Source organism: Merops nubicus, unplaced genomic scaffold (genome assembly GCF_000691845.1).
Source record: "Merops nubicus isolate BGI_N331 unplaced genomic scaffold, ASM69184v1 scaffold20161, whole genome shotgun sequence".
In the NCBI taxonomy this organism is placed as follows: domain Eukaryota; kingdom Metazoa; phylum Chordata; class Aves; order Coraciiformes; family Meropidae; genus Merops; species Merops nubicus.
In genome coordinates this window covers 1-14,654 of record NW_008586474.1, presented here as the reverse complement: position 1 = coordinate 14,654, position 14,654 = coordinate 1, and the positions used below count along the sequence as shown (strand labels likewise).

Here is a 14,654-nt window from a genome sequence, read left to right as displayed (position 1 = left end):
CGCCGGGGAAATTTTCGAGAGATTGTGATCGCAACTCATACAATAGTTTGGATTAGAAGGGACTTATGAAACCATCTAGTTCCAGCCCCCCTGCCTGGGACTAGGAGGCAGGGACACCTCCCATCAGACCAGGTTGCTCCAAGCCCCATCCAACCTGGCCTTGAACACCTCCGGTGATGGAGCATCCACAGCTTCCCTGGGCAACCCGAGCCAGTGCCTCACCACCCTCACGGGGGAGAACTTCCTTACATCTAACCTAAATCTGCCCTCTTCAGGTAAAGGAACTTGTCCTGTCACTACAAGCCCTTGTAAGAAGTCCTTCTCCAGCTTTCTTGCAGGCCTGCTTTAGGTACTTAAAATGTTTTATTGCAAACACTTTTAGCAGTATTTCTTTTTTGTGTGTGTCTTTGAAACTGTTTGAAGGTTCAAAGTATTTTAGCAACAAATTGCTTGGAAAACAGGTGAAACCTTTAGCTCTTGAAACTGCCCCTATTTAATTTAACTGTGTATAATTGACAGAGAAATATGGATATAGGTTTCTATTTTTTTCTTGATTACTATTTGGAATTTTCATATGTTCTTGTTGAGGTTAATTTTGTTACAGTATGTAACAGTAGTAAGGCATTAATGCTTTTGATTCGTAAGGTCTTTAGTTAGTCAAGTGGGCAGGCATTTTGGTTAGATGATTATTGATAAAATGTTAAAACCCAAAGAAGTCCTGGGTCAGAGTAGCTGACCATCCATCCAGCTGAGTACTTGGTTTGTTGTGACACCATAAGAGACATGGTATGAGGAAGGCACAGAAACCTGACCATGGCCTTTTATGCTCTCTCAACCTTGGATTAGGGATGGTCCAGGGTAGATCTTTGCCTGTTGCTCTCAGTATCTGTTTATGGACTTGTTATCTATGACTTACCCCACCAGTTTTAGCCCATCAACTTTTTTATCTAAAAGATATATTCAGTGGGTTTTGTGAGCTGTCTTGTTACTTCGTTTAATTTTTTTAACAGGTATAATTCCTCATCTCATATTTTTCCCCTGCAGAACATACCTCACAATGGCAGGGGATTAATAGCCTGTGTTCATAGCAGCGTATTTCAAAGGACAGATGAGGTTTCATTTTATTTTAATGTGTATTCCTTCAACATAAAACTGTAATGGAATTGGAGCCTGGTACCTGTTCTAGTGTGCATGGTAAAATATTAATATCACTCATGTGGTGTGAAAAAAGTGGCTTGGGGACAAAATTAAGGATGGCTTGACAAACAAAGTCAGGATAAAATTAAGATGGCTAAAAATTACATGTTAGATGTGCCCATAAAATTGCTAAAAATGAACTTGCCAGTGATACGTCGGGTATCTTTACTCTGAAGTATTTGCAATGATGTCTGGAATCCAAGGCAGCTGAATTGGTTCTTCATTCCAGTATGAGCTTATCTGAGTTATGTTTTCTCCATCTCTGTGTGAAGTGTTTGTAAGACTTATTATTTGCTTCCCAGGCTTATCAGAGGGTAGCCTCGCAACTTTACTTCAATTTGTTACCATTAATGAGGAGCAGTTGGGATTTCTCATGTTGATATTTCTAATTTTCTGGTGACGTGTGTGTTTTGCATTAGTTTTTTGTCGTATTTCTGTTCCATATGTAGTTCTAGAGTTACAGCCTTTAAAAAGAGTCCTTTTTCCTACAGTTGGCCTTGGCAGAGTTATATGAAGATGAAGCTAAAAGGCAGTCATTGTGTCCTGACAAACCAGCAGCCACAAAAGCATCACAGAGGTAAGTTGTGCTTTAGAAATGTGTTGAATAGCTACTGTATTAACTCACAAAAATTTATTGTAATTACTCAGTCTCCTCCCTGTATAAAAAGCGATGGGCGGCTGTTCGTAATCCAGAGTTGTGGATCTCTGTAATAATGCATAGTCGGAACTTCTCAGAATGCTTTCTAAATTGTATTTATTTAGGAGCCTTTGTGCTATATGGTATTCCAAAACACTTTAAACCCCCTCCAGATAAGACAGGATTAAGATGCTTTACGTGAAATGCAATGTGGCTCTGTTTTTACACACCTAGAATTTGATCAGAAAAATAACTGTATTTCTTTATTGCTTCCTCAGAATTCAGTAGTTTGTGTGGAACTTGGCAAGTGAGCTGCTTTGACTGTTGCATTTAACATCATTGCCTGGTGAAACAAGCGTTTGTTTGAAAAATTATTAGGTTCATTAGTAGGGGTGAGAGAAATAAGAAGGGCTTCTTAATGAATTTTTCTGGCCATGGCAAAAAAAGGAAAGGAAAGATAGGTTTCTGTGTATAAATCCAGCTTCTGCTGGCCTGCAGTGTTAGCAATTCATGTAGCATTTGAATATTCAACATTGTTTTAATTTTTTTTTATAAAGAAATCTTGCCAGTTTTTAATTATCTTTTATTGAACTAGTTTTAAAGAAGTCTTGACATCATTACTGTCAGTGGTGCTGTAACAAGTCTTGTCCTTGGCTTGTCTTTCAATCGCTGCTGCCAGTATAGATCTCTGTTTTAAGGGAGGTGTAGCAGCAGAAAGGTTCTGAGTCATGAAAGCCACGCTTCAAGTACATCTGCAAATGCAGATCTCCAGGATTTTAGCACAGTAGGTGACACGTGGAAAATAAAAGCTTTTTTTGGTCATGTTTTGGGAGTCATCTACTCTGCTTGCCTTCCACAGTTGCAGGTAGAGAAGAATGTCTCTGGGCCCTACTGGAAAAAACACCATGTTATATATGTTGTGTAAGTTGCTTTAAGAAATTTGGGACTATCGCCACAAAAATACAAGCCCCACAAAACCTAAAATGTGACAAAGGAAGAAAATAGGAGATTTTAAAGCGTTTCTAGTGCCCATGATCCAAGTCCATAACAACACTTTTTTTTCTGAGAAAGTAATAAGAACCAGGTCCTTCACTGGGATATAGAATTACCTTGTTTTATTAACACTGATACTTCAAAAAGCGATGGCCTGCTCTGCTATACTTTGATGTCAAAGGTAATCAGACAAATTGCATAAATCTGAACTAGCGACCTGCCATGACTCACAGAGCACATTGTATGTTCTTGTCCCAGGGTAGTCAGCTACATCATAAACATCTGCATAAATGAATTTTATTATTAAGTACTACATGGATGAGAGCCTGTATCAGGGCATTTTGCGAGGTAACAAGCCTAGCTAGTCCCATGGTAGCTTATTGATCTGTCCTGATCATAAAATAGAATCTGATTCTTCATTTTAATCATCTTTGGAAGTCTTTGTGAATTTGCCATTCAGCATATTTTCTAAGTTGTATAAACACAAGTGAGAACTCCTACCTTTTAGTTCTTAGGATCCTCACAAACAGGAACTCCAGGACATGAAGGAAAGCCAACATTCACTTCACAGGGCAGCTTACCTCTTGACAAAACCAGCTAGAATGTGGGAAGTGTTTGAAGTCTAATTAGTTCTGCTAAGCTGGATTCTGAAGCAGCTGTTGGGCTTGTGCATTACCCCCAGTGGTGTAATGCAGAATTCTGCATAACCTCTGATAGAATATAATAGAACAGTAGAGTACAGTTGGAGGGAACCCAAAACAATCAGCTAGTCCAGCTGTTACTGCAAAGTGACCCTCTGCCACACATGCACTTTTTCCTGGTTATTCACTGAGAAGCATTGATGGCTATGTACTTTGGCAAAAAAAAAAAAGGTATGATGAGGACAAAGAAAAACCCCCAACAGCTTGTTATCCTTAGGTTTTGAAAAAGAAGTAATTTCAGAAGTTTGTTATTAAATACTTACTGAAGTGTATGTACAAGTCTTCTTCACATGTTTTCTTCTATTCTCTTGGCAGTCTTAAAATTGATTCTCTTAGAAGGTTGAGGAAACCAGAGAGAAGCATGAGCGATGACAAAGGAAACCAAAGGTATTTTGAAAACAAATTAAAAAATCATTTAGTGAATGTGTAAGTAATGGCATTTCTTGTTGATGTTCACACTTTGCTCCCCCTTGTTTTTCAAAATGTATGTGAGCTAAGTCTGCCCTGCAAAGAGCTAGTAAATACAGAGATGCTATGTGATTTCTTAGGGTAAGTGTTAGCTGTATGCAGCTATAGTAAAACTATATTTAGGAGAATCTGGCTGTAGTGATCTAGTAATGGATGTAAAGGTTGTAACTTGCACTTAGACTTCAGAGCTTTTTTACCTTTTCTCCAATACCCTGAACTGTTCTGTGAATTTCTCAAATACTTGAGTATGAACTTTATTTGAATACAAATTCTGATGAGAATTCTTGTTTCATCTTGTTACTGCTGTTCTTTTGAATCTAATTATTTAAAATTTTCCATATAATAAATACAGATTTCTGTACAAAGGAGAGATGTTACAAAAAGGATTGGTAGTTATGTGACATCATAAAAGCAGTATGATTGACAGCACCTTCATAGCCCCTAAAGGTTTGGGGAAAATTGTAAAATGTGGTGAAATCAACAGCATTTTGAAGTCATTTGCTTTGGAGATGGTTCCACAGGGATTGATTTTGCCAGAAGTGATTAAGTGAAAAAGTTAAGGAAAGTAGAAAACACTAAATTTTATTAGTTATTAACACTTGTTATCAAAGACAAAACAGTCAGGTTTGCCAGGTTTGGAATGTATATACAGATTTTTTTATTATACCACCTATTCCGTTGGTATTTAGAGATTTATAGGCCCTTCCTCAAGATAATCTTCATGGACTGTTTTGATCTTGATAATCAGATATGATTTTGAACAGAATTTTTTGTAGTTTAACCTTTCTTCAAGAGCTAGAAATGGGGCTGTGTTGAGGAAAAACACAATTGGTTTGCTGGATTATTGGATTGCTGGGAAGGTCAGAACCAAGTAGAACATTTCTGTGATCAGAATGAGAAGGTTTTGTGCCAAATTTGACTCTTTTTTTTTTTTCTTTTGATGGGGAGAGGAGAGGTATGCTTGTCATTTAAAGTGTTGTTGCTTATGAACATTACTATTCTAAAGATTTTATTCAGGTGACTTGGAATACAGAGGATTGGAGATTTCTGGAGCTTCTAATAATCCAAGTAAAATTGTTGCTGAACTCTTCAAGGAAGCAAAAGAACATGGGGCTGTCCCGTTAGATGAAGCCTCAAGAGCATCTTCTGATTTCAGTAAAGCTAAGGTAAAACTTAAAAGATATTTTGATCTCTATTTACATTAGTCTCTCTGAAACTTGGATATCTAAGCACAAGGGAGTAAATATGGCTTTTTGTCCTTTATGTGAATAGCAGAGGAATGCTCAACACCATTGTGTATAAACTGTGCTCAAATAGCTTGCTCTAGAAAATAAAGTGAGGAAGAACCACACAATTTCAGGGGAAATCGCTAGAAATCAAGCCAAACTGGAATTACTTGCTTAAGTTTAATTAAAATTCATTAAAAATAAAACCAAAAACAAACTCAAACAAAACCACCACACCAAAACCTGCAGTTCACATAAAAACCTCTTCTCTGTTGCATTCCTTCTAGAGGGCAGCAGTCAATGGTCCATGTCCAGGTGGAGGTCAGTGACAAGTGGTGTCCTTCAGAGGCCCATAGTGGGACCAGTACCATTTTATATCTCCATCAGTGACACAGGCAGTGAGATTGAGCACACCTACAGCAAGTCTGCAGATGACACCAAGCTGAGCAGTGCCCTTGACATGCCGGAGGGATGGTCATCCAGAGGGGCTTGGACAAGCTTGAGAAGCCATGGAAACCTCATGAGGTTCAGCAAGGTCAAGGGCAGGGTCCTGTACCTGGGTTGGGGAAATTCTCAGTATCAGCACAGGCTGGGGATGAAGGGATTGAGAGCAGCCCTGGGGAGAAGGACTTGAGGGCGCTGTGGGGTGAGGAGCTGGATGTGAGCTGGTCCTGTGCACCCACAGCCCAGCAGCCAATGGATCATGGGCAGCACCCCCAGCAGCGTGGGCAGCAGGGCAGGGAGGGGATCCTGCCCCTCTGCCCCACTCTGGGGAGACCCCCCTGCAGTGCTGGGGCAGCTCTGGAGTCCTCAGCACAGCAGAAACAGGGACCTGCTGGAGCGGGGCCAGGGGAGCCCCAGCAGTGACCCGAGGGGGGAACCCCTCTGCTGGGAGCCCAGCAGGGGAGAGCTGGGCTGGGGCAGCCTGAGAGGAGAAGGCTCCAGCTGGGGAGACCTGGTGGCCTGCCAGTGCTTAAAGGGGGATTATAAGAAAAACAGGCAGGACAAGGGGAGATGGTTTTAAACTAAAAGAGGGGACATTTAGACTAGAGAGAAGAAAGGCATTTCTTACCCTGAGGGTGGTGAGACCCTGGCCCAGGCTGCCCAGAGAGATGGTTGATGCCCCATCCCTGGAAACATTTCGGTCAGTTGGCTGGGGCTCTGAGCAGCCTGCTCTAGTTGCAGATGTCCCTGCGCACTGCAGGTAGGTTGCACTAGATGATCTTGAAAGGTCCCTTCCAACCTAACCCATTCTGTTTTTCTGTGATTCTAATGTTTGAAAAAAATGTAAAGATTAGAAACTGAAAGGCATCACAATCTGCTTAGCCTGATTATGGTGACTGGGTTCAATTTTCCACTCGAAAGTATGCAAGTTGGAACAATGCATTTGCTTTTTAACACAGAAGCAAGCTTGCTGATGCTTTTATTTGCATCTAGGTAAGAATTTTAATAAACTGTTTCAGATATTTATTTCAATAAGCTCTGCTATGTATTTTTATTCCAGTCGTTTTCTGGTGGTGGATATAGATTGGGTGACTCATCACAAAAGCACTCTGAATACATCTATGGAGAAAATCAAGATGTAAGTAAAATCCTGGAGAGCAGGAAATAGAATCTGTAACAGATGTCTGCTTAATCCTGTTTAGAGCTTGAAATGCCAATATTACTGCAACTATATCTATGAGGAAAAACTAATCTAAATATTAGATATGTGTTAAGTAGAAATTGTTAAATTGGAAGTGTCCACAGAGGACAAATGTTCATTGAATACCCCTAGGGCCTCCATTATGGGATTTTCTGTTGGAAATTACTTTGAAATTCCTTTCAGCTACTTTCTTCCAGCTGTTCTTCTGCAGTCTCTTAGCTGTGCTAACATTTTAATCCTCTTAGGTTAGGAATTGTTTCTTCTTGTGGCTTGCAAAGTAGCCAGTCTTAAACTGAAGGGCATGGATGTATTCAAGGAATGGCGAAGCAGCAGGCTTGGGAATCTGAAAAACAAAGTTCTCCATGCTTGGCATTCATGTGACTGGCTACAGCAAATGTTAAGCTTCTCTGGAAACAAACCAAAGGAATGAGTAAGGCCAAAATCTGTTAGGATAGATCAAAAATTGCATAATTAATCTTTATTAATTTGAAATACCTTCTTTGTCTGTTTTGTTTTTTTTTTTTTTTTCACTGTATTTGCTTCATAGGTTCAAATCTTGCTGAAACTATGGAGGAATGGCTTCAGTTTAGATGATGGCGAGTTGAGATCCTATTCAGACCCAACAAATGCTCAGTTTCTTGAGTCTGTTAAAAGAGGGTAGGTTAAAATGGCAACTTTTTTGAGGTATGTCTTTAAAGTGAAGTGGAAAAAAAACAAACTTTCTTACACTGCCTATAATTATTAAAATCTCCAGGCTTCTTTTCTGCCTGCACCCAGAAGATATATTCTTCATCTGTTATCAGATGCATGGGGCATATAAAGATTTGGAACACTTTGGTTCCTTCTAGTGATTTAATTCTGAATATTACTTATTACAGACATGTTTTGTTATTAGCTTTTGACTGTGTCAGTATGTTCTAGGTTTTGAACGTCAGCTCACTGATTTTTTCTCTTTCTTTAGGATTAAATCAATTCATAAACCATTTGGATGCCTAAAGTAAACATAAACAGTACAACATGATTTTATACTAAAAGTAAACATCAACAGTACAACATGATTTTCTACTACTAGGAAGGTTTTTGTGTAATTTTGTATTGTGGTTCAGAATGTAATTGGGGAACTTTTTTTTTGTAATTCAGGGAAATTCCCGTGGAACTGCAGCGACTTGTTCATGGTGGCCAGGTTAATTTGGATATGGAAGACCACCAAGAACAGGAATATGTGAAGCCTAGACTGCGATTCAAAGCCTTCAGTGGTGAAGGGCAGAAACTTGGAAGGTAAAAACTTAGGTTTTTTGTTCTGTGTTCATATGCTGTTTCCAAAGCTGGATTTAATAAGTGATTGTTGGAACAGCTAATCAGATGACAAAGCAACATAAAATTATTCTGTGTCATGAGTCTCATCCCTGATTTCAGTTACCACCTCTCTGGGCAATCTGGGCCAGGGTCTCACCACCCTTGGCGTAAAACATTTCTTCATACCTGATCTAAATCTTCCCTCTTTTACTTTAAAGCCATCACCCTTTATCCTGTCACAACAGGCCCTGCTAAAAAGTCTGTTCCCATCTTGCTTACAGGCCACCATCAAGTACTCAAAGGTCACCATAAAGTCTCCCTGGAGCCTTCTCTTCTCCAGGCTAAACAACCCCAGCTCTCTCAACCTGGCCTTACAGCAGAGGGGTTAAAGCCCTCAGAGCATTTTTGTGGCCTCCTCTGGACCCACCTGAACAGGTCCCTGTCTCTCTTGTGCTGAGGACTCCTAAACTTTTACTAGGATTTGATTAAAACTTCAAATGATGCTGCAAGAACCTATACTAGGAGCTGTTTGTTTGGGGTTATTCTTAGGGAACCAACCAGAGTTCCTTTACATGCTCCCTGAAATGAATTTATACTGGATTGTGGGAGAGGAGGGGCTCAACTTCTAACCTCTGACTGGAGCCCCACTTCCTCCAACTGTCATCTCTGACTACAGTATAAAATTCATATATGCAGCAAATAAAATGAAATTTAATGATTGAGGAAAGCTTACACCTCGTTCCCTTTCATTTGCTGTCCCAGTGCAAGAGTAGGCTGATGCTGTAAAAACTCTTAAATGTTTATAATTCGATTGAACTGATACATCATGTGCCAAAATTCATTCTGGTGACTGAACATTTCAGACTACTTTGTCCAAAAGTGCATGATCTCTGTTCAGCTTAAGCTGGTCAGTAGGAGTAAACAGTAATGTGACCTCAACTCTGGCAGTCATCATTTTTTTCACATAACAGTTGTAGGTTTCACAGCGTCTTTTTCAGCTGATTTGATATTACCTGTTGAACTGTAAATACTTCTAAGTTTCTGTTCATGGTTGCATTTATTCATGTAAAATGCTTGGTTGCCAAAAAAAGATAGTAGTGGTGTGCTGCAGCGAGTAATTTAATGCAATACATGATTCTGAACTGGTTTTAACCTATATTTCCTAATTTAAAAATAAAAAAGACAAACGTGCTCAGTAAAACTGAGAAGGTGGTAAGCTCTGGTAGGGGTGACATAGGGAACAATTTTATATAGTAATTTCTTCACCTGGACACTTGCTCTGATTATTAAAGAAAATAGATGGGGAAGAGAGGAGGTTTGGCATGTAAGAAAATGTGCACAAGTATTGTGTGCCATTTTTGGTTGATTTGGTAGTTTTTGAAGTGTCAGGTATGTAATGAATGAAAGGAGAAACCAAATGGTTCTCTCTAGCTAGACTGGTATTCTTTTTATACTAAATGTAAAAAATTCCACACTTGCTGTGTGATGCTGCCCGTCACCTGTTAATATCATTTGTGCCTGGAAAGGGTGTGGGATGCCCAAAATCACAGTGGTGCTCCTGAAAGCAATTACTGAAGCAGTTTGGTGCTTGGTTATTTTTTAGTACAGTTCAGAAGATATATATTGTATCTTAGCATTGGTGACTGTCATTCCATACTCTGTAAGCATAGACAAAGATAGTTTCATTTGTACTTGACTATGTAAAATAATGCAAATGTAACTTTTTATCCTTGGTTCAGACAACTTTGAGAGGATTTTTGCTGCTTGTTTGTATTAGCTACACATGGTAGAAAAAGACAACTGAAACTTTATTCCATTCTGGTTTGACTCCATTAATAACAACTGTTTCTTTTTTTTTCAATCCTCTAGCCTTACACCTGAAATAGTCAGCACCCCTTCTTCCCCAGAGGAGGAGGACAAATCCATTCTCAATGCACCTGTCCTCATTGATGATTCCGTGCCAGCAACTAAAATTCAAATCAGATTAGCTGATGGAAGCCGATTAATACAAAGATTTAACCAAACACACAGGTAAATTCATTCTGCATCTGTGCAGATAACCATCATTATTTTGATAAGGTTGTGTTTTATCCTTAAATGAGTATCAGCAAGACATAAAAATGGGAAGAATATAGCTCCACTGAAATGTTCTAGTTCTGTGCCATTTTTGTGGAAGGTTTTTGGGGATGGGGCATCAACCACGTCTCTGGGCAACCTGAGCCAGGGTCTCACCACCTCACTGTAAAAATTTCTCTTCTTTCTATCTAGTCTAGGTCTCCTCTCTTTTAGTTCAAAACTATCACCCCTTGTCCTTTCACAACTGTCCCTGCTAAAAGTCTGTCCTATATTTCTTACAGGCCCCCTTTAAGTACTGAAAGGCTGCAGTAAGGTCTCCTTGGAGCTTTCTCTTCTCCAGGCTCAACAACCCCAACTCCCCCAGTCTGTCCTCACAGCAGATGAGTTCCAGCCCTCTGATCATTTTTGTGGCCTCCTCTGGACCTGCTTCAACAGGTCCTTGTCTTTCTTGTGCTGAGGACCCCAGAGCTGGACGTCGTGCACCAGGCAGGGTCATAATCAGAGCTCCAGCCCTCTACCTCATTATACCTGAGACTCTGACTAAACATGACATGGGTTGTAAGTGTAGACTGCAGCCCATAAGCAGAAGGGTGTAGGGACATAACATGCTCAATTCTGGCATGTAAGCTGGACGTGATACTGAGAACCAACCTCTGTTTTGTCTTGGATGGTCATCTCCTAGGAATTGGCAGCGTGCAGACTTGCCAGGGTTTTTAGATGTCTTAGTAGTTTGCTGATTAGAGCTTGCCATCAGTTTTGTTGACTTTGTTGGGCCATTGCCATAAATGGTGTTGGCCAACCCCATTTATTTGCCTGAGAGGTTGTGTCAGTGCAAGGTTCTGCAAAGTTCTACTTTGCACTGCGTGGCTGATAGACCTTTGGGCAGAGGGCAGAGATTGGAGCAGTAGTTCCACTCACACTTCACAGCAAGCAGGTTTCAAGCCAGCCCTGGTCTGAAATCTGCACTGTGATGTTAGAACACAGCTGAAAGTGAGCTTGAATCCTGCCTTGAAGGTCATCAAAGCATGGACCCAATTCCATGTTAATATTGTTATATGGAGAGTTTACCTCTTCCCTTATTTCCTTCTGGCTCAGAATGAGTGCACAGCCAACGTGCAGCTTTCTGACATCATACACCACTACAGAGGGAGGCAGAGCTAAATCCTATCTTGGCAGACCTGACATACAGGCCAGATCTTTTCTTCACATCATCTGCTGAAGAAGTTCCTTAGATAAACAGCTGGGCTCATCACGAGCCAGTGTAGCCATGGTGTGTTTCCTTCTGTCTGCATGAACCAGTAGAAGGGATGAACTTCCCAGTAACATCTCTAACCAAGGGGTGTGCTGACAGATTTTAATCATTATTAATATCCATGAATAATATACATGAATTTTTTTTAGTTGTCCTTGCCATATGTATGACCAAAGTCAGCTACTAAAGTCCATTGCTTGTATCATAAGCCCTGAAGACTAATAGAAAGTTGAAGACTGCTTATTTGACCACAGTACATCTGCCTATGCTTTAGTTACAATAGGTATTGAAAGATTTATTCTCAGCTTACAGTCTTAGGACAGAAAACTCAAGTTTCAGGTTTTTATCTGTAAAATCTTGCTTATTTTTCATCCGTGTTTTATGAAATGAAATTATTGTTGTTATACTGTTGATGTGATTTGTTTTATGAAGTTCATAAAACTTTATGCATTCAGTGCTGGGTGAAAGTAGGGGAAACCTCTAGCTATTGAAGTGCATTGGTAATCCTCCTCTGCTTCCTCATCACCATATAGTTTAAGGCTCCTCCTCCCATTGTTAATTCAGCTTTTTTTGCATGCACTGACTGATAGTGAAATTTTTGACAGCTGGTGTCAAAATCATTTGGCTTTCTATGTTAAATACCAGTTTTCAGTATAGTTCTATGTTACAAATTTTATTTGTTGTTGGAGAAAACATTTTAGTTTTTCATGGTTTTTTATATAAGAAGCAAAAAAATCGAGGCTACAACCATTAGTCACAAGGATCAAATGGAAACATAAAATCAATAGGACATATGAAATGGTTTAGTCTCTTAGAAGGTTGTGTGTTCTCTGATCATCTTAATGTTCAGATATTTATGTCAAAATGGAATCCTGCAGAGTTTTCATGTCTGTATCCTTTCCACAGGGTTAAGGATATTCGAGATTTCATTATCCAGTCCCGTCCAGCATTTGCAACAACTGATTTTGTTCTTGTGACTACCTTCCCAAATAGAGAGCTAACAGATGAAAGCCTGACACTACAAGAAGCAGATATACTTAACACTGTGATTCTTCAGCAGTTAAAGTAATCTTACAGTTGTTGGCACAGTACAGGGAGCATGCTGTTTTGTCATACAATATGTTTCCAACGGATGAAAACAAGGAAATGTTGGTGTCTTCTTATTTCCCCACATCCACGGATCAGATTTTTGGGTTTTATGTCTTCCAGCTATAGCATATCTAACTTTTAAAATTTTAATTTCTCAACATTGTTCAGCCTTTTTTCAGTGTTAAAATTAAACTTCCCTATGTGAGTATTTTTTCAAGCCACATTTTGTACTAAATGTGAAATGAAGTTTGACTTGGACTCTTTGTTACTTTGAGGGGGGTGGGGGGTCAGAAGCATTTTTCTGAAGGGGACAGTATCTTTCATACAGGCAGGAGGATTTGCACTATGGAAATGTTTTATGCTGCACTGACAAACAGCCATTTGAAAACCTAGCCTGTAGGTTATGTTTACCTTCCAAGCTGTGTTAATATTGAGGTGTTGTTTAATAGGTTGACAGATAATTAATACCCTAATATAATTTTTGTATATTGTTAGCAGTGTTTCATGGTGCAGTATAATATTTATACTCTTGTTTTTATGTAATTTTCCTTGTATTTTTGCTCATACAAATGAATTGGTTCAGGAGAGGCAAACCTCATCTTACTGCAGACTATAATAGATTGTCCTCTTTGTATTTTAGTTGTTCTACTTGTGGTGAAAACAAGTATGAATCTTTTTTTTTTCTTCTGGAAGTTGAGAGAAATGGGAGAGACCGCTGTCAGCTGGAGAAATATTGTGGGTTAGATTTCATGAGAGTAGGCTTGTGGTCACTTTGAACCTGAATATGCCATGGAACATGATTCTTCACATGAACATTACTTAACACCAAACAAACAAAAGACACCTCAACACCAAGGTGCACAAACACAGAACTTGTTCATGCTGCGGCTTGCATGCATAAAAGCAGACATGTTAATTGGTCCTATATTTTTGACCTGAATTTCAGGTCTTTATATCTGGAATTTTGGCCAAAAGCAGCTTGTAATATTCAGGGGGGATCTGGCTGTGCAGCTTTTGCTTTACTTGGTTAGAAGCTGTGTAGTTAAACCCCCAAATCCTGGAAGTTATATCTTGTTTTTCCAAATAACTTGGCCCTACACTGCAGTATGTGCATAGGGATCTTATGTTGTGGGCAAACTGGCTGCTGTGCTTCAGTACTATGAAATTTTACAGTATTTGTGGCTTTATATCAGATGTGAGTGGATCACACTCTGAAGGAGGGTAAATGGGCTGTATCTCTTGTACCAGTATACCTGATAAAAATGCTGTTTTCCCCAATTATTTTGTTCTGAAAATCTCAATATTTATTTATGCTAAGCTTACTATTGCTCATTATATTTGATTAATCTTAGATTTTTACCTCAAAGTAGATATTGGAGTGAGTAACTTTTAAACGTGTGATTGTACTGGAAGTATTTTGTTTTGTAATCTGAATATCCGCATGATTTTAATCCTAATTCATTTCATGTTCTAAGTAATTAAAGTTGTAAGCCAAAAAGACCAGAGGCAACATTTCTTGTTTTCTTCCCAGTTTGTTGTGATGTGGTGGCAATTGTGTTGCATGCTGTATATGTAAGCCTAAACTGAAAGGAATGGACACTTACTATGCATTTATTTTATATAGTAACACTTCTCTGTGTTGTGAGGCTGAAGTCAGTATTGTGATATCAACCTTAGACAATCAGTGGTTTGGGGATAGTCAGTTCAGAATGCAGGTAAAATTCCATTGCTTATTAGTTCTGAAGACCATTGTTAATTAAAGATCAGTTCTTTGAGCAGAGACCTATGTGGATGCACACGTAAGACTGGCTGCAAGGGAGAAGGAACTTGGTAGAGGATGATCTTTCCTTCACAGCAAAGCTGCTGAGCTTCTTGGGAATTCTTCTCAGCTTCCATGAAATTCAGGTAATAATCCTGCTGCTTGGTCTTCTAGGCAGCTTATGAAAGGCTCAGGCTTCACCTCTGCTTGTCTTTCCCAGAAATCCTTTGTCACACAAGAGCCAAATTATCCAAACCTGAATGTTTTCTCTTAAGAAAATCTCTCTGGACCTCCATATTTGTGCTTCTTTTCTCT

General features: G+C 39.4%; 1 protein-coding gene across 1 annotated transcript; it reads left to right on the top strand.

Moving 5' to 3' along the window:
* Positions 1-1,688: 1,688 nt before the first annotated feature.
* On the top strand, positions 1,689-12,694 carry UBXN2B (UBX domain protein 2B; the record flags this gene model as incomplete). Its single annotated transcript, XM_008948672.1, has 8 exons — positions 1,689-1,774; positions 3,844-3,915; positions 5,003-5,162; positions 6,727-6,804; positions 7,415-7,524; positions 8,008-8,145; positions 10,033-10,194; positions 12,398-12,694. Coding segments are annotated over 8 exons (969 nt in total), but the record flags the coding sequence as incomplete, so codon positions are not given.
* Positions 12,695-14,654: the final 1,960 nt, after the last annotated feature.